This window comes from Micropterus dolomieu, linkage group LG14 (genome assembly GCF_021292245.1).
Source record: "Micropterus dolomieu isolate WLL.071019.BEF.003 ecotype Adirondacks linkage group LG14, ASM2129224v1, whole genome shotgun sequence".
Classification (NCBI taxonomy): domain Eukaryota; kingdom Metazoa; phylum Chordata; class Actinopteri; order Centrarchiformes; family Centrarchidae; genus Micropterus; species Micropterus dolomieu.
In genome coordinates, this window is record NC_060163.1 from 182,809 (window position 1) to 197,480 (window position 14,672).

A 14,672-nucleotide genomic window follows, 5' to 3' on the forward strand; every position below is an offset into this window, starting at 1 on the left:
GGGGGGGGGGGGCAGACTGTGATTTTTACTGCTGAATCATTAGTTTGCGACCTGACCTTTCTTTTCTCCATGAGAGGGAAGAATTTTGAAAAGTTGCGTGGCGCTGCAGAAAGCCCCCAGCTGCTGTAGCGCATGGACCATGCTAATATTCATCCAGCCAAACGGAACGATCACAAACCGTTCACAGCGAGTTGGCCGTACTAGCGACACAACCTGTACCGAAGACAGAGCGGGGGGCGGACCAGGAACAGGAGACCGTGGAGTAACTGTCCCGCTGCGGACGGTTGGTGATCGTTCCCTCCGGCTGGATGAAGTCTGATGCTCCTGAATTTACACATGGATTCATGGTGACAGAGAAATATAGAGAGTAATGGCAATAAAGCATGCTGTCAATATTTTAGAGACTCTGTCGGACTACGACTTCGTATTTATATAAAAACCGGACAAAACTGGACATTACTTGGAGAAAAGAAAGCGTTGAACTACCTGGTGAATTCAGAAAACATGTGTCTGTAACTTTATTCCAGCTATCATTGTACTTTACTGTGACCAAGTTAGCATAGAATAGCCCTGATCGATCCAAACTCCATTCAGAAAACAAACATTTTAGAAGTTGCTGTCCTGCTGTCTTGCTGACAGACCTGACAAAGCATGAATTCATGCATCATGTTGTAATTATTTCGGCATCAGTTTAATCCGTTTATTGCTCTTTAATCACAGCAAAATGTTTACTTTGGGTTCATACCGCTGTAGTAATGGCTAAAGTTGTGTTTATTCACATTAACGCGTTAAAATCGCCTTCTCGCGTTGTGTGTGAACACTTGGAGCGAATGTACTCACGTGAGGAAAGCGTCGCGAGGCGAAAATTCACGTTTGGTCTGAATGCTGCATAACTCTGTTTCCCCTGGCCGTCATGTGCTCCTACAGTACTAGCCTATGCCTTACTGAGAGGAGTTTGTGTTATTCATGACTCACTTCTTAATGTGCTCTTCTTCCTGCATCTTCAGTTTGTTCTCCATCCATTTCAGCTCATCCCCAAGCTCCTTTATTCTGACACAGAGGATAGTCACCAAACCACATGCATACATGCATACACACATGCACATAGTAAAGGAGCAAACCTGTAGTCCTTGACAGCAGTGAGGTCTTTGATCTCCTGGTCTTTAAGTTGCAGCTTGGTTTGAATTTTCTGACAGAACTCTTTGGATGCTTTAAGAGCCTCTGTGGCCTGGAGCTGAGCCTGACAGTGAATTTCAGTTTCTTTAGAGAGCAGCTTCACCTGGCCAAGGACACACACCAAATGATGACAACCTGGTATGTATGGACAACATAAATGTCACATCCTGTTTACAGAGAACCACCATTCTTTTACTCTCCGCACCTTCAAATCACAAGACAACTCCACAGCACGCATCTCATCCATTTTCAAGTTGAACTCATACTCCCGCTGTCTGAGCTTACTGTGAAAAGCTGCTGTCATCTCCTGTTGGCCAGAAGAGAGTGATTAGAGATATATCAGCCTCCACTTTCTATGTAGATTCTGTAGTGCCAATTCTGCTTGTTGTTGCTTGCTGTACAGTGCAAACATCAATTTCAAAAATCAAGAGATCAAAGATCTCTACCGTAAACACTGTCCAACCTTTTCCAAGCAAAGGTCAGATAGTGGATGGAGTGGAGGTTGATGGAAACCAAACAGAAGTAGTAACTATCCTCTTTGTGTCAGCAGACAACAGAATTAATATAAAATGCAGTCTTACATTTGAGAAACACTTCACTGCCACAGGCATGACACTAAACAGATATTTTTTTGTTTGCCAACTAGCAAGTTAATTTGATTTTAGATTCAATTTGCCAATAAACCAAAATCAGAAATATTGGAAACTAAAATGAAACATGTATTTTGAGCTGAAAATGATGGATATCCTTGGTGCATCTCTGAAAGCCTTTTCACACTGACATACCATTTACTTTTATAAAGGGAAATTAATTACATGTTTTTGGCTTTTAAACTAATTTTATGTAAACATCTACATGACTAAAAAAAGAACATAGGTGAGTAAAGAATGTGAGAGAGCAAGTGTGCAAGAGACTGTCAGATTTTCATGTAATTCTGAGGTTTAGCAGTAACTTTTTACAGTTTCACTTTTATTGGCTGACTATAACCTCAGTGTCCAGATCAGAGAAGAGAGCTGATACAATGGCTCCTGTGGGTCTTATTCAGTTTTTAGCACTAAGGAGAAAGATCTGCAGATTTGACCCAGACAAAAATGATGAATGATGATAATGAATCTTTTACATTGCTAATCTGATGAGTGTCAGACAAACAGCAGATTCGCGTGACAGAGCCAACACGAGCCTACGATTCATCCTCTATTTATCAGTTGCTGTTAGCAGCTGCTCATTTTACTTGATGTGTGGTGGACACACACACACACACACACACACACACACACACACACACACACACACACACACACACACCAGTTAGAGGGCCCTTTGTCTGGGTTCATCCTAAAGGTCTGCTGCTGATCCCTCTTGAATGTCTGGCTACGCTACCAGTTATTTCAGTCTCGCACACTGGATGGCTCTCCATGGTAAAGAGCCAACAGCAAGCAGTTGTAACACAAGACATAGAGCATAATACTGTGTTGAATTACTTTGTGGCATAGCTGTGCATATGTGTCTGTAGCCAAAAGTAGTTAACACTGTGTCATATTAATATACTCTTTATTTTGGGGGGAGCTAGCAAAGGCCATAATATTTTATCCACAACAGTAAACAACATATATCAACATCATGGCAAATTTTATATAAAGACATCAGACAAAAAGAGTTTCAGACCTTTAAAGGGATCAGTGTGTGTGGTGTGTGTGTGTGTGTTCACCTGTCTCTGTAGGGTTAGCACTGCTTCCACCTCTTCTATCACGCACTGCAAATCCGATTTCATCCTCTCGTACTCCTCCTTTTGCTGTTGAATTTCACCAGCCATAGAGCTACCATCCACCCACATAAAGAAAGACACACACACAGTTTCAGTACCATACCATTGACTACTTGCAACAAAAGGCACAGCTGAAGCAATTCCAAGGGTCAAGTGTTTTGGTTGCATTAGTGCATTTTGGATGCGAGATTAACTGTTGTGTTGAGGCGCATGGTGGTAAAGAGAACTGTATGAAGAGTTTGATTTGTTGGATTATTGCAATTCCTTATTATCAGGCTGCTTCAAAAACGTGTTGCAGCACGTGTTCTGACAGAAACCAGGAAAAGAGATCATCTGTAAAATCCAGAATAAAATTTAAAATCATTCTTCTCACCTACAAAGCTCTTAATGGTCAGGCACCACCTTATCTTAAAGAGCTCATAGTACTTTACTACCCCACCAGAGCACTGCGCTCCCAGAATGCAGGGTTACTTGTGGTTCCTAGAGTCTCCAAAAGTAGACTAGGAGCCAGAGCGTTCAGCTATCAAGCTCCTCTCCTGTGGAACCAGGTTCCAGTTTGGGTTCAGGAGGCAGACACCATCTCCACATTTAAGAGTAGGCTTAAGACTTTCCTCTTTGATAAAGCTTATAGTTAGGGCTGGCTCAGGTGAGTCCTGAACCATCCCTTACTTATGCTGCTTTAGGCCTAAACTGCCGGGGGACCCATAATGCACTGAGCTCCTCTCTCCTCCTCTTTCTCTCCCTCTGTATGCAACCTCATCCCATTAATGCATGTTACTAACTTGACTTCTTCCCTTTCCCGTAGCCTTGTACTTTCTAGTCCCTCTTCTCTCTCCTCCTGTAGGTCTTTCTGGAGAGTATGGTCTAGACCTGCTCTTTTATGACAGCACTATGAGATAACTGTTGTTGTGATTTGGCCCAATATAAATAAAATTGAATTGAAAAAGATAAACGGAGAAAGAAATTGTAAACAAACAAAAAAACTAACATGACTGAGCAGTTTCAAATGTGTTTTTCTTGTCTTAAAACTTGGCCCTCACTTTGTGGATAACATCATCCACTCTAGCCTTCACATAGATAACTCAACTCAAAATGATGTAGTATGCACGTCAAATATCTCATGAACTAAAACTGATTCTGGCAGTTAATCAAATGGTCAAGCCAGTATTACAAAGCCACATGCAGTGATTGTGTTTTTTTGTTATCTATCTAACAGGAACAAATACAAGGTTCTGTGCTAGGACAATTTCTATTCACCTTATGTAATCTTACTTTAGACAATATTAGGAAAGACTCCATGAACCTTCTCCATAAAATTCAAAATGGCCAACTTCCTGTTGGGTTTAGGAAATTGCTCAGAGAGGCTTTTTGGTACGTCTGGACATGATACATGTGGCACAGAAATGTTATATATGTAGGTAAAACAAGGTCACTTCCTTTTGCCAGTAGGTGGCACTATGACTATGGGTGAATGTTGACATGTAGATGTGTTCAGGGCAGGACTCTTATTATCCATATCAAATTTGGTACAGATGTGAGCATGTATACTGAAGTTATAACAACCTCCTGTTACATGGCAAATCGCCGATTTTGGACGCCATGCCACGGGCTTTTAATCGTCAATGGGTTTGGAATTGGAAAATTTGCAGTCGATCGGACAAATTAATTAATTAAATTAGTTAATTTATGATTTACATTACGAAGTGTGTAAATCGCCAAAAATTATCATTAAATCCAAAATGGCCGACTTCCTGTTGGGTGACGGGCATCGCTCCAAGAGACATGATACATGTACCACAGAAATTTCATACATGTAAGTGAAACTTTGACCGGGGCCGCTAGCGAGCTATTTTGACACGCCCATGCACGAGACCCATAAAATGTATATTTTTTGGTCCTGTCTGACGTGTGAGCAAAGTTTCATGAGTTTTTAAGCATGTTTAGGCCGTGAAAATTGGGATTCATTTGCAGAGAAAGAAATTTTAAAAAAGTATTCCTCCAATTCCAATAGGGCCCTCGCATGTTTTACTAGCTCAGATGGCTCCCAGCAGCAACAAACAAACTGATATGTTGTGTGTTCAGCACGAAGGAACTACAAATTTTGTTTGCAGCCTTGTGCTGCATAACAAAACCCAGCAATTCCCACCAAGAACAAGCATCACTATGTTAACACTACTTAAAAGTCTTGAGCAGAGAAATGTGACCATTTTCAAAAGGGGTAAAATAATATATTCTTAAAGGCTGCTAATGGTGGTGACACGTCTCACATGGGGATCCTACTCTTTTCACAATGTCTTGCACAAGGTCTGCAGTTGAACCCTACTTGTGTCTGCAGCAGGCTGTGCCTCAAAAATTACTTATGTTGTCGTTTTTATGTTTCATTTAAAACAACAAAAGTTCAAAGACTGCATATAACTAAGGCCTTTAGTTGTTATTGTGTGGTGGGGTTCACACTTCTTTAATTCAATTTCTTGGGCTTTATTGCTGTGGGAAACAGACGTTATATTGCTAAAGCGACTCCCACACTTCTTTCACCACTAAAGACTCACTTTACTGGCAATGTTACATTAGCCATTGTTTATAACAGCCATTACACATGGCTGTAATAAACAAGACGTATGGGTTCCAAACCAGAAACAAAACCAGTTGCATGGAACTGATGGCCATGTCTCTGCACATTATGGGAATATCTGGCAAGAAGGCGACGGCGGAATCCATCTCCCATTTAGCACATTAACTCTTTTTTGCCAAATGCAAAAACCACCTCAAGCGAGCGTAAACTTTTGTGCAAAATTAAGGATTTTTTTTTTCTCGAATTTTACTGTTACATCAAATACTTCAAAATGCGTATAAAAAAAAGTTGATGGAAACATGGCTAATGGTAAATTCATAATGTGTAGACACTGACAGCTGTTATTCATTCCTTTGCTTTTTCTGTTTCTTAGGGTAGCTTCACACAAGCCTTATTTAGTCCAGTGGAACCAAACCCTGGAGTGTTTCGTTTGGGTTGGTGTGATCGCCAGACTTGAAATCTGGTGTAGACCAAACACTCTCTGGTATGCCTCAAAGGGGTGGTCTCGGAACGCTGTCAAGTCAACTCCACTCGATTCCTTTCAGATGAACCAATAACAGTAGCATAGCATACTGTGTATGTGTCATTAATCCGTGTATGGTTCGTTCTTTCATTATTTCGTTTAAAAATCGTATCGGAAAAACACAAAAACAAAGTCCTTTTTTGTTTTTCTGTTTTAAACCCAAAAAGGAAAATGTTGATGATGTTCGATATTTAATGAGTCTGATTTGAGTAGCTTTGTGTGTTATACTTGATAAAACTGCAGCAGATACACTTGGGCGATGGCGGTGCCTGATTAAATAATTAACATGAGCTTGAACATCAACATTAGTGGGTTTTTAGTTAGAAAAACAGGACAACATTATACAGCTGCAGTACCGGAGGCTGCAGCTATGTTCGGGTAATTTTCGTTCAGCCTCTTCAGGCTACACTGTTTTGACCTGAGCTTTATATTCTTTGTGAGCTGGAAGAATTTAGTTGCGCAGCGCTGCGGACATCCTCCAGCTGCAGCAGTACATGGATTACGCTTAAAATCAGGAGCATCAGACTTAATCCAGCCAGCAACCCATAATAGAGTTAACGGAGGGGGAGCGGGGCGCTGGAGCGTATAGTGCGAGGGAGAGGAGGTCGCACCCTGGCCGTATAGCCTCGAGATAAAACCCTTGATAAACATATTTGGATATTTTATTATATCGCTCAAGTAAGCAGCTGCTTCAGATTAGCCCAAAACAAAATGCTTCCTTGATGCTGACGTAGCCTACTTAAGCTAGAAATTGGATAATTTTGAGTGTTTGAGGCTCTGTAATATAGTGCTCACTTCTACAATCATATTCGCCATAGTTGATATGAGATGTGATGCGACCTGAAAAGAAATCCATCCATCCATCCATCGTCAAGGCGGGGTACACCCTGGACAGGTCGCCAGTCCATCGCAGGGCCACACATAGACGAACAACCACTCATTCTCACACTCACACCTGGTGGTGGGAGGAAGCTGGAGCACCCGGAGAGAACCCATGCAGACATGGGGAGAACATGCAAATTCCACACAGAAAGGCTGAAAAGAAATAGCCTTATATAAAATTTAATATAAAAATATTTAGCCTAATGTTGTTTTTGTTTCACAGGATACACTGATTCAAAGGTCCTGGCTCCCTTTCACCCCAACCATGTTCTCACTCAGTCTTTTCTTTTAAATAGCTTATCATATCCTACCTGCCTTTACTGTCACAAACTGACACTACAGGGCTTCCCCCACTGCGTTGACCTATGACGCTATAGGGATCCCCAGTGCGTTACAAACGCAGATAGGCCTTGACCATGGGTCCATGTGTGATAAGTCTGGGAGTGAGCACGAGTTGTAGGCAGGGTGCAAATTAGGGGGGAGCCAGTGGGAGCTTAGCTCACCTTAATAAGACATCAGCTCCCCTAAAAGCAATATTTGTGATATTTTGGGGAATATTCACAGCATGCTTTATTAATTTCTCTATCATCTGCGATCTCCTGTCCCTGGTCCGCCCACTCCCTCTCCTGTACGGGTTGTGTTGCTATTACGACCGACGCGCTGTGAACAGTTCGTGATTGTTCCCTCTGGCTGGATGAATATTATGCATCATCCATGCACTACTGCAGCTGGGGGCTCTCTGCAGCACCATGCAACTTTCTAAATTCTTCCCTCTTACAGAAAGGTCAGGTGCAAACACAGCCCCTAGCTGTTGTGTGATGTTTAATTGTAGCAAAATGACTATACTACTACATATGATAATAATAATAATAATAATTATAATAATAAAAATACAAACATGCCTGAGCTCCTTTGTTTTCGGTTATGGGTTTGAAACAGAAAAACAAAACAGATGTCTGTTTATTTGTTTAGTGTTTTTCCATTTTTCCGTTTTGGTTTTAAAACAGAAAAAACAAAAAACTACTTGGTTTTTTTCGATATGGTTTTGAAACGAAATAATGAAAGAACGAACCATACACAGATTGTCATTTCATTGGTAAAAAACTTTTTTTCTCATTTGTTTGCTTGTTCTTTGATTATTCAGTTTCAAAACTGATTCCGAAAACAAAAACAAATAACAAGATCCAACTTTCCAGTCTACCACTGCCCCCTACCCTAGCATAGGACAGCTACGGTGGCTGACACAGCACAAAAGGTGTCTCTTCTGAGACAGCAGAGAGTAGCCAGCCAAGATATTAGGTTATTTAAGGTAACTTTATTAAGAAATTATATTTACTTACTGCCCGCCATCAATAATATCCGGCCCACGGCCAGATTATAGTTGGTATGGCCATGGTTACCTCTCGCCTCAACTATTGCAATGCCCTCCTAGCGGTTCTTCCAGCTTGTGTGGTGAAACCCCTACAAATGGTTCAGAACGCAGCAGCGCGTCTTTGATCAGCCCAAAAGGACGCATGTCACTCCATTGCCGTGTGACCTCCACTGGCTACCCATGGCTTCCAGAATCAGATTCAAGTCACTAATGCTTGCATACAGAGTGACTACTGGGTCTGCAACCATCTACCTAAACTCCATACTACAAGTTTAGGTTCCTTCTCGGCCACTACGCTCCTCCAACGAACGCCGCCCGGCTTTGCCATCCCTTCACACAAAGCATCTCAGTCCCGGCTGTTTGCATCTGTGACACCACGATGGTGGAATGAGCTACCACACGCCATCAGAGCAGGGGCGTCCCTCTCTAACTTCAAGAAGCTCTTGAAAACTCATCTCTTCCGAGAACACTTACTCATATAACAACATGTTGTTCCTCAAATGTAAATCGCTTTGGATAAATGCGTCTGCCAAATGAGTAAATGTAATATAAATGTAAATTATGATGCTTTGATATTAATAATTAAATAATAAATACTTTGATAGCGGTACTGAAATACATCTCAGTCATGACAGCAACAGTTCACATAATCACTTCCTCTTTAGTGGTTTTGCCGACAAAATAAAAGCGCAATTAGCTTGTTTACTGTAATGCTGTAGTTGGAGTTGAACTGAGCTTTTACTTTGAAAAGTTCTGAACGATATTAAGAGTCTGCTGCCTGCTTGACACACCTCTGAAAAAGCCATCAGAAAACGTGATTCCCCTAAATGTCCTCTGCCTGCAGATACTGAGGAAATGATACATGTGCCGTAATGTGAGAAGCAGTCGCTGCAGAATCCATTTGTTGAAGAGAGAGAAAAAAAAAAGGTGTCCCCAAACTCACAACCCTCAGGGTGTGAGACATGCACTTTACCGACTGAGCTAACCAAACACCATGTTGATAGTAGTGAATATTATGTCTTATATTCTGTAATGGTTGAAAATATTGCTCGGATGCAAAACTTTTTTGCCGACCCCTGCTGTATATTATTACTACTTCTTCTTCTAACATACGTATTCAAGGTAGTGTCTACACTGCCTGAATTCTACCAGAAGTAGAACAAGAAGAACGTAATGATGAAACGTGCTCTGTAGTGCTGTTTGTCCATTTTGAGCTACTGTAGAAACATGACGCAACATGGTGACGTCCATGGAAGGGGGGACCCGCGGTTATGTAGATAAAAATGGCTCATTCTAATGTAATGGATATTCTATTGCATTTCTGTCAATAAATCCTCAGAAATATTACACACTGAACCTTTAAAAACAGAACGGAAAAACAGAAAGTAAAAAAATCAGACTTTTTTGTTTTCCTGTATTAAATATATGTATTAAAAATATTGATTTTGATATTTAAGGAGTTCGATTTGTGTAACCAGGAAGTTGCTTTGTGTCTTCACTTAATAAACGTCTAAGGCCGCTCAGGTAACCAGTTGTTTTAGATCAGCTCTAAACAAAATGTTACCTGGACACTGACGTTGTTAATTCATATATGACTGGATACAGTGGCATGCAGGCAAAGCAAATAGCCAGTAGATAGTAGAGGCTACTACTTTTGGTGTAGATTGAACCCAGTTTGATGTGAAGTAAGTAATTTAATGTAGTGCTCACTTATACAGTCATCTTAACCACAGTAGATATGAGACGCAACTTGAAAAGGAATAGGCTATGTTTGTGAATGTGTGAGGGATCTGGGGAGGGAGGCAGATGTTGTTCTGGTTTTAAAATGTAAAAAACCAATTCAGTTTTCAAACAGAATCTTCAAAGAATGAACAATACATAGATTATTTCCATCACATGGCTTATGTTTACAATTTCTGGATCATTTGAGTTTTGCCTTTGTGAACACAAACCAGACCAATTGAATAATTAAAACAATGTATCATCCTGGTTCAATTCAGAAAGCTGACCTTTAGGTTCTCAGTTTCCTCCCCCAACTCACCACTTGAGCTCATCCAGCTGCAGCCTGTGCTGAGCAGCACTTTTATTGAGCTCTTCCTGCCTCTCCTCGATCTCTCTGGCTCTCTGCTCCTCCAGTCTGCCAACATGCATACGGAGCTGATTCAGTTCCTCCTGCCTGTAAGTGACAGCAGTTTTTCAGACAGTCACTGTATTTGCTGGGGCAATTACCATTTTCCTTGTGCCTAGACCATGCATTTAACGTAATGCATTAACAAGGGGAGCACTGGTTCCACAAAGTCACCCTGCCTGCATGCTATCAGCACAGTGCTTTTGCCATGTAGCAGTATATGAGAAAAATCCAATGTATTTGAAAATCAACAAAGGAACAGAAAAATTAAATTATTGCTTCTGCCAAGATGATCAGTTGATTGATCAATTTGTCAATTACCAGATCATGAATCAATTTGATAACATTGCTAAATAAATAATATTACATTTGATTTTAAGTGCATTTCAGATAACAAAAAGACATTTTCAGTGCAAAAACTTGAATGAAAAGCTTCATAACTGTCAGTTAAAACCACTGAACAGTTTCTGGGTAAGCCTAGTCATATATGTCAGGATTGGATTAACTGTCACAGTCAAACTCACCACCACAGATTTGGCACAATTTGCACTTACAGTGAATACATGGGCATAATTAATTCATTAATTATATTTTGTTACGGTCTATTGCTATTTTACAGTCTTTTCTAAATGTCACACATGAACTATACCTTCCACGAGTTTGTATTAAGATGAATTGTACCTGTTGTGCTCCACAGTCAAAGCTTTGGCAAATATGATATCATATCTCTCCAGCTCTCTGTCTCTTTCATCCAGGATGGCCAGGTTGAACTGGAAATCTTCCCTCAGTTGCAGGTGGCGTTCACTGACAAATTAAGTTAAAAATTATGAATTAAAGGTTACTGAGCTCAAAAAGAAAGACACTTTGCCTTTACACAAATCTTCAACAGATCACTAGAGCAGTGTGAAGTCCCCCCTGCTTCAAATGCTCCACAATCATACCCATTTTAACATCACACAGAATGTAACCTACAGCAGGGATGAGACTTTGGTCTTAATGTATGCAAATGTTTGGAGGCATACAGCGCCTCCCAACCACAGCAAATCTGATACAGCTCTCAGAAGAAGCAGTAGAGGTGATAAAGGGAGACTCCAATGAGTTAAACCAGTTTTTCAACAGGTTTGACTCATCAACGCAGGCCGAACCTCCCTACACCTCCTTATAATCTTTTTCTCCATGGCAACGGCAGTGCGTGTCAACGCAGCGACCAGTAGCCCTTAATTTTTGCTATATATATTTGTTTTTAATCTGTTTTTTCTCCTTTTTTTTTTAACGGAAACTATGATCACCTATGACAGAAATACATTAATCACTAGAATGGGCATTTCCTTAAGAAAATGCGTGTGAGGGCTGCCAGCTATTTTTTGCAATTGCTACCTCTGTCGGTGCAGTGTGCGGCGCCATCAGCTAAGAGACTCAATGATGTGCTGCACACTTGTTCAGCAAACATATGTGTTAAGTTTGGCCCCCTTTTCGTTAACATGCTGTGAGCAGGGTTTTGTCCATAAATCTCTGGATCCGGAGCAAGAGCAAGACCTCCACCACCGGACTACTCAGATACACTGTGAAGGGAAGGCTTTCAAGTCTCTTTGTCAATCATGTGTTATTCTGACAAAAAATGGCTCCTAAGCACCAATAGAAGGCATGTTTTGCTTATAAACATATTTTCTCTGATGGCTACTCCGCTGTTGAAGAATAAAATAAATGAACAGCCAAAGAATTGTGCTGTGAAAGACTTAATATCATCAATCAACAATGATTGCAATTAAAAAGACTGACACCATAGAATTTTGAAAGTAACCCCTGAAAGTCAGTAAGGACTCCACATTTACAGCTCCGTAAATTTGCAAGCTTTAATATTAATATATCGTGACTCAAATCAATGTCATGCACAAGAAGTAGTACTCTGAGGACTGTCTCTTTATCTGGCACTTCACTCCTGGTTTCAATAGTAAACCACCACAAGAATGACAATTACCAACAAAAAACACTATATTCTAAGCAGACACGTTTAACAAAACATAAATCACAAAGTAACTTTTGTGTTTCAAACAAATAGGAGACTTCTTAGCAAATTTTAACAAAACTTTCTTCACCGCCATGCATCATGGGAATTCTGAGGCACAGGGTGATATAGAGCAGGCTAAGTCGATCCCTACATATTTAGTCTGTTACGATTAAGTACAAACACCATAGGATACAGATGTTTAAAGCTAAAACCAGTTAACACTGGTGCCAGCTGCAGGATTCAAACCCACTATTGGGATGGAGGTGCGGCTCCAGAGACTAATCACTAACTAACTACACCACCAGTCAGCCTGATTGTAATGATACAATTGATGTGTTGTTGATACAAAAAGTGTATTTGCTTAATAAAAAAAAGCTTAAAAGCTACCATTTTGGACTTTTTATTTAGTGCTTGAGTAGCTGAGCATAAAAATATACCTCTTGTGTCTAAACTCCAACCAGGGAGGAAGATACAGAAAGTTAAAGAATTAGTGACAGGGGGAGACCTCAGCCTGCAGCTACAACAGGGAGTGAATGGGAGATGAGTGAGACTTTCCAATCAATTAAGGATCAGAGATAAAAAAAAAACCTAAACATCCACTGAGCAGGATTTTGACATTTTGAGGGAGAAAAGGCATGTGGCTACATTTTAATGGCTTTTTTGTGCTTATAGAGATAAATATACACGACTAGCAGCAGTATACAAAAAGAATTCTGGTCTGCAAAATCCTCCTGTCTCCACTCTAACTGATCACATGACACACTGATAAAGTCTGCTAAAAGCTTTAAAACCCTTCACTTTGGAAGGGCATAGCTCCTAAACTAAACATTGTTTAGCAAACACCAAATACAAATTTGAAAGATCAACATCTTTTCTGCAACTTACAGCTGAAATTGAGTCTCTAGCTGCACATATGCCGGAGCACTAAGCTCTTAAATTTGGAAGAGTGGAATACCAGCTCCCATAGGAAGCCATTCATTTTAAAATGCATAAAAATATTAATATACAATCAACCATTACAGATATCAGCCACACAGGTAATAGCACCCATCTCATGAAGAAGATGTACAATTTGAAGTTGGAATCAAGTTTGTAGGAGAAACGGTACAAGACTAGTTAGATGCCAAAAAACGGCGCAATAAATAATAATAATAATAATAATAATAATAGTAATAAAGAGGGAAGAGAACAAAAGTGTGAGAGCTGTAGCTGTAGCTCACTAAATATTGGAAAAGAAAGTGCGGGGACTGGACTGAGTGCAGCAGATCTGGAAACGATAACTAGCAACGACATCTCCTGTCAAAACAAGCGGATAAGCCGGAGGAAACATTAGAGAAGAAAGAGAGGAAAGCGAGCGGGGAAAAGAGTGAAACTTAATAAGTTTGGACAAAGGGCTTTCTCACTCCCCCGCCTACTGTCCGGTCGTTGGAGAGTAAAATTGAGGAAGTAAGACTGAGGCTCACTCAGCAACGGGAAAGCAGAGACTGCTGTGCCCTCATCTTCACAGAGACCTGGCTGCACAGCAGCGTACCTGAGGAAGCTGTCACACTTGACGGGAGGAGTTTATTTCGCGTAGACAGGACACAAGAGTCCGGTAAAAGGAGGGGAGGAGGACTGTGTATCTAGATAAGGTAGGTAGGTAGGTTTATTGTCACAATATAACAAGTTATAGAGTGAAATTGAGTTTGTAACTCCCTTCTGCTACATAGCAGACAATATACAGTGGGTACGGAAAGTATTCAGACCCCTTTAAATTTTTCACTCTTTGTTTCATTGCAGCCATTTTCCAAAAATCAAAAAAGTTCATTTTATTTCTCAGTAATGTACACTCAGCACCCCATCTTGACAGAAAAAAACAGAAATGTAGAAATTTTTGCAAATTTATTAAAAAAGAAAAACTGAAATATCACATGGTCATAATTATTCAGACCCCTTTAAATTTTTCACTCTTTGTTTCATTGCAGCCATTTTCCAAAAATCAAAAAAGTTCATTTTATTTCTCAGTAATGTACACTCAGCACCCCATCTTGACAGAAAAAAACAGAAATGTAGAAATTTTTGCAAATTTATTAAAAAAGAAAAACTGAAATATCACATGGTCATAATTATTCAGACCCTTTGCCGTGACACTCATATTTAACTCAGGTGCTGTCTATTTCTTCTGATCATCCTTGAGATGGTTCTACACCTTCATTTGAGTCCAGCTGTGTTTGATTATACTGATTGGACTTGATTAGGAAAGCCAC

The 14,672-nt window shown here is 40.3% G+C and overlaps 1 protein-coding gene across 1 annotated transcript in view; it reads right to left on the reverse strand.

Moving 5' to 3' along the window:
* The window catches only part of ccdc57 (coiled-coil domain containing 57), a 33,913-nt gene extending 22,693 nt beyond the window's left edge, over positions 1-11,220 (reverse strand). Inside the window, exons 1-6 of the mRNA XM_046069316.1 lie at positions 11,100-11,220; positions 10,332-10,427; positions 2,885-3,008; positions 1,382-1,483; positions 1,122-1,279; positions 976-1,050 (exon numbers count right to left, since the gene is read on the reverse strand). Coding sequence (XP_045925272.1) covers positions 976-1,050; positions 1,122-1,279; positions 1,382-1,483; positions 2,885-2,989 — 440 coding nt within the window. The 5' untranslated portion in view covers positions 2,990-3,008; positions 10,332-10,427; positions 11,100-11,220. The remainder of the gene's footprint in view (positions 1-975; positions 1,051-1,121; positions 1,280-1,381; positions 1,484-2,884; positions 3,009-10,331; positions 10,428-11,099) is intronic.
* Positions 11,221-14,672: the final 3,452 nt, after the last annotated feature.